Below are 1,563 nucleotides of genomic sequence, written 5' to 3'. Positions count from 1 at the left end.
CCCACCCCCCGCCCGCCCGGGACGGAGACGGGAAAACATTCCCCGAGAACTGCTGCCCAAGAACGGCCCGCCGGAGGTCACCCGCCTCGCGCTCCGGCCGGGAGTCCGCGACGCTGCTGCGACCGGCTAATCGCGGTCGGCTCGGGGCCGGGGCCACCCCGGCGAGGTCTCCGCGGCGCGGCCGCCCCTCCCCCTCCCGGCCGCCGCTCCGGGCCGCGCGTCCCCCCCCGCCCTCCGCCCTCCGCCTGCGGGCCTGGCGCACTCACCCCCGGTTGGGACCCTTGGGGATGAACCAGGGCACCAGGAGGCCGACGATGCTCCAGAACACGCTCATCACGATCAGAGGCACCGTGAGGCCGCTGTACGCCATGCTGGCCGCCGACCCGCCAGCCTCAGCCCCTCCGCCGCACTCGGGTCCCACCCGGAAGTGTCAACACCCGGCCGCGTGACCAGCGCGCGCAGGGCCCGCCTCCCGCGTCCTCACGTGACCCGCGCGCCGACTCCGCCCCTCGGGGGGTCTGGAGAGACAGGCTCCGCCCCCACCTGGCGGGGCTGCGGGCCGCTGCTCCCCCGAGGGACGCCACTTACCCCAGGATCAAGTCACTAGGAGCTCAGCAAGGTTTTCTCATAAGAACGTGGCCCTTATAGGAAAAGAGTGCAGTTATTTACAGCTTTGTCTTTTTTTAAATATTAATATATTTTGATTGATTTCAGAGAGAGAGAGAGACATCATTGATGAGAGAGAATCATTGATGGGCTGCCTCCTGCACGCCCCCCACTGAGGATGGAGCCCACAACCCGGGCATGTGCCCTGACCGGGAATCGAACCGTGACCTCCTGGTTCACAGGTTGACACTCAACCACTGAGCCACGCAGGCCCGGCTTTTATCTTCTTTTTATACAACAAACCTGAACAATTGTGAGTTGCCGTGAAAGCTCATAAATCCCTGTGTGAGCTGTAACTTAGGAAACATCCCACTTTGCAGTGGGAGAAACTAAGGCTCAGGGAGGAGGTTCAGGATCTTGCCCAAAGCCACAAAGCTGGTCAGTGGCTGAGCTGGGATTCAACTTCTCATGGTGTGATATTCAAAGCCAGTGGTTGCTTTTTTTTTTAAAAAATCCTCACCTGAGGGTATGTTTATTAATTTTAGAGAGAGCAAGGGAGAGAGAGACATCCACCTCTATGTGCCCGGATCGGGGATCAAACCCACAACCTTTTAGTGTATAGGACGAGGCTCCAACCAACCGAGCCACCCGGCCAGGGCAAAGCCAGTGCTCTTATCCTGCACTATTGTGCGCCTTGTGCACCGTGCCAGGTTCTGGGGTTCCAGAAATCAATCAGAACCCCCTCCCGGAGTTCACAGGCTGGTGAGGAGAGGGACTTGCCAAGGGCCACTCAATGGCAGTGGAAGGTACAGTGGACAGTAGTGTGGGACTTTCCACCCCAGCCGGCCCTGAGCTGAGCCTTGAAAGAGTAGGAATTAGCCAGGATAATGAGAAGATGAACCCGGAGTCTCTAATGATTGCCACAGATTTTCACATGTGTTGATTACAGCGTGCCAC

The 1,563-nt window shown here is 59.5% G+C and overlaps 1 protein-coding gene across 1 annotated transcript in view; it reads right to left on the bottom strand.

Moving 5' to 3' along the window:
- The window catches only part of ATP6V0E1 (ATPase H+ transporting V0 subunit e1), a 22,320-nt gene extending 21,854 nt beyond the window's left edge, over positions 1-466 (bottom strand). Inside the window, exon 1 of the mRNA XM_006097657.2 lies at positions 267-466. Within this exon, the coding sequence (XP_006097719.1) occupies positions 267-370 (104 nt within the window). The 5' untranslated portion in view covers positions 371-466. The remainder of the gene's footprint in view (positions 1-266) is intronic.
- Between the last annotated feature and the right edge of the window lie 1,097 nt (positions 467-1,563).

This window comes from Myotis lucifugus, unplaced genomic scaffold (assembly GCF_000147115.1).
Source record: "Myotis lucifugus unplaced genomic scaffold, Myoluc2.0 scaffold_208, whole genome shotgun sequence".
In the NCBI taxonomy this organism is placed as follows: domain Eukaryota; kingdom Metazoa; phylum Chordata; class Mammalia; order Chiroptera; family Vespertilionidae; genus Myotis; species Myotis lucifugus.
Note: the sequence above shows the minus strand (reverse complement) of the source record. Positions and strands in the feature narration are given on the sequence as shown.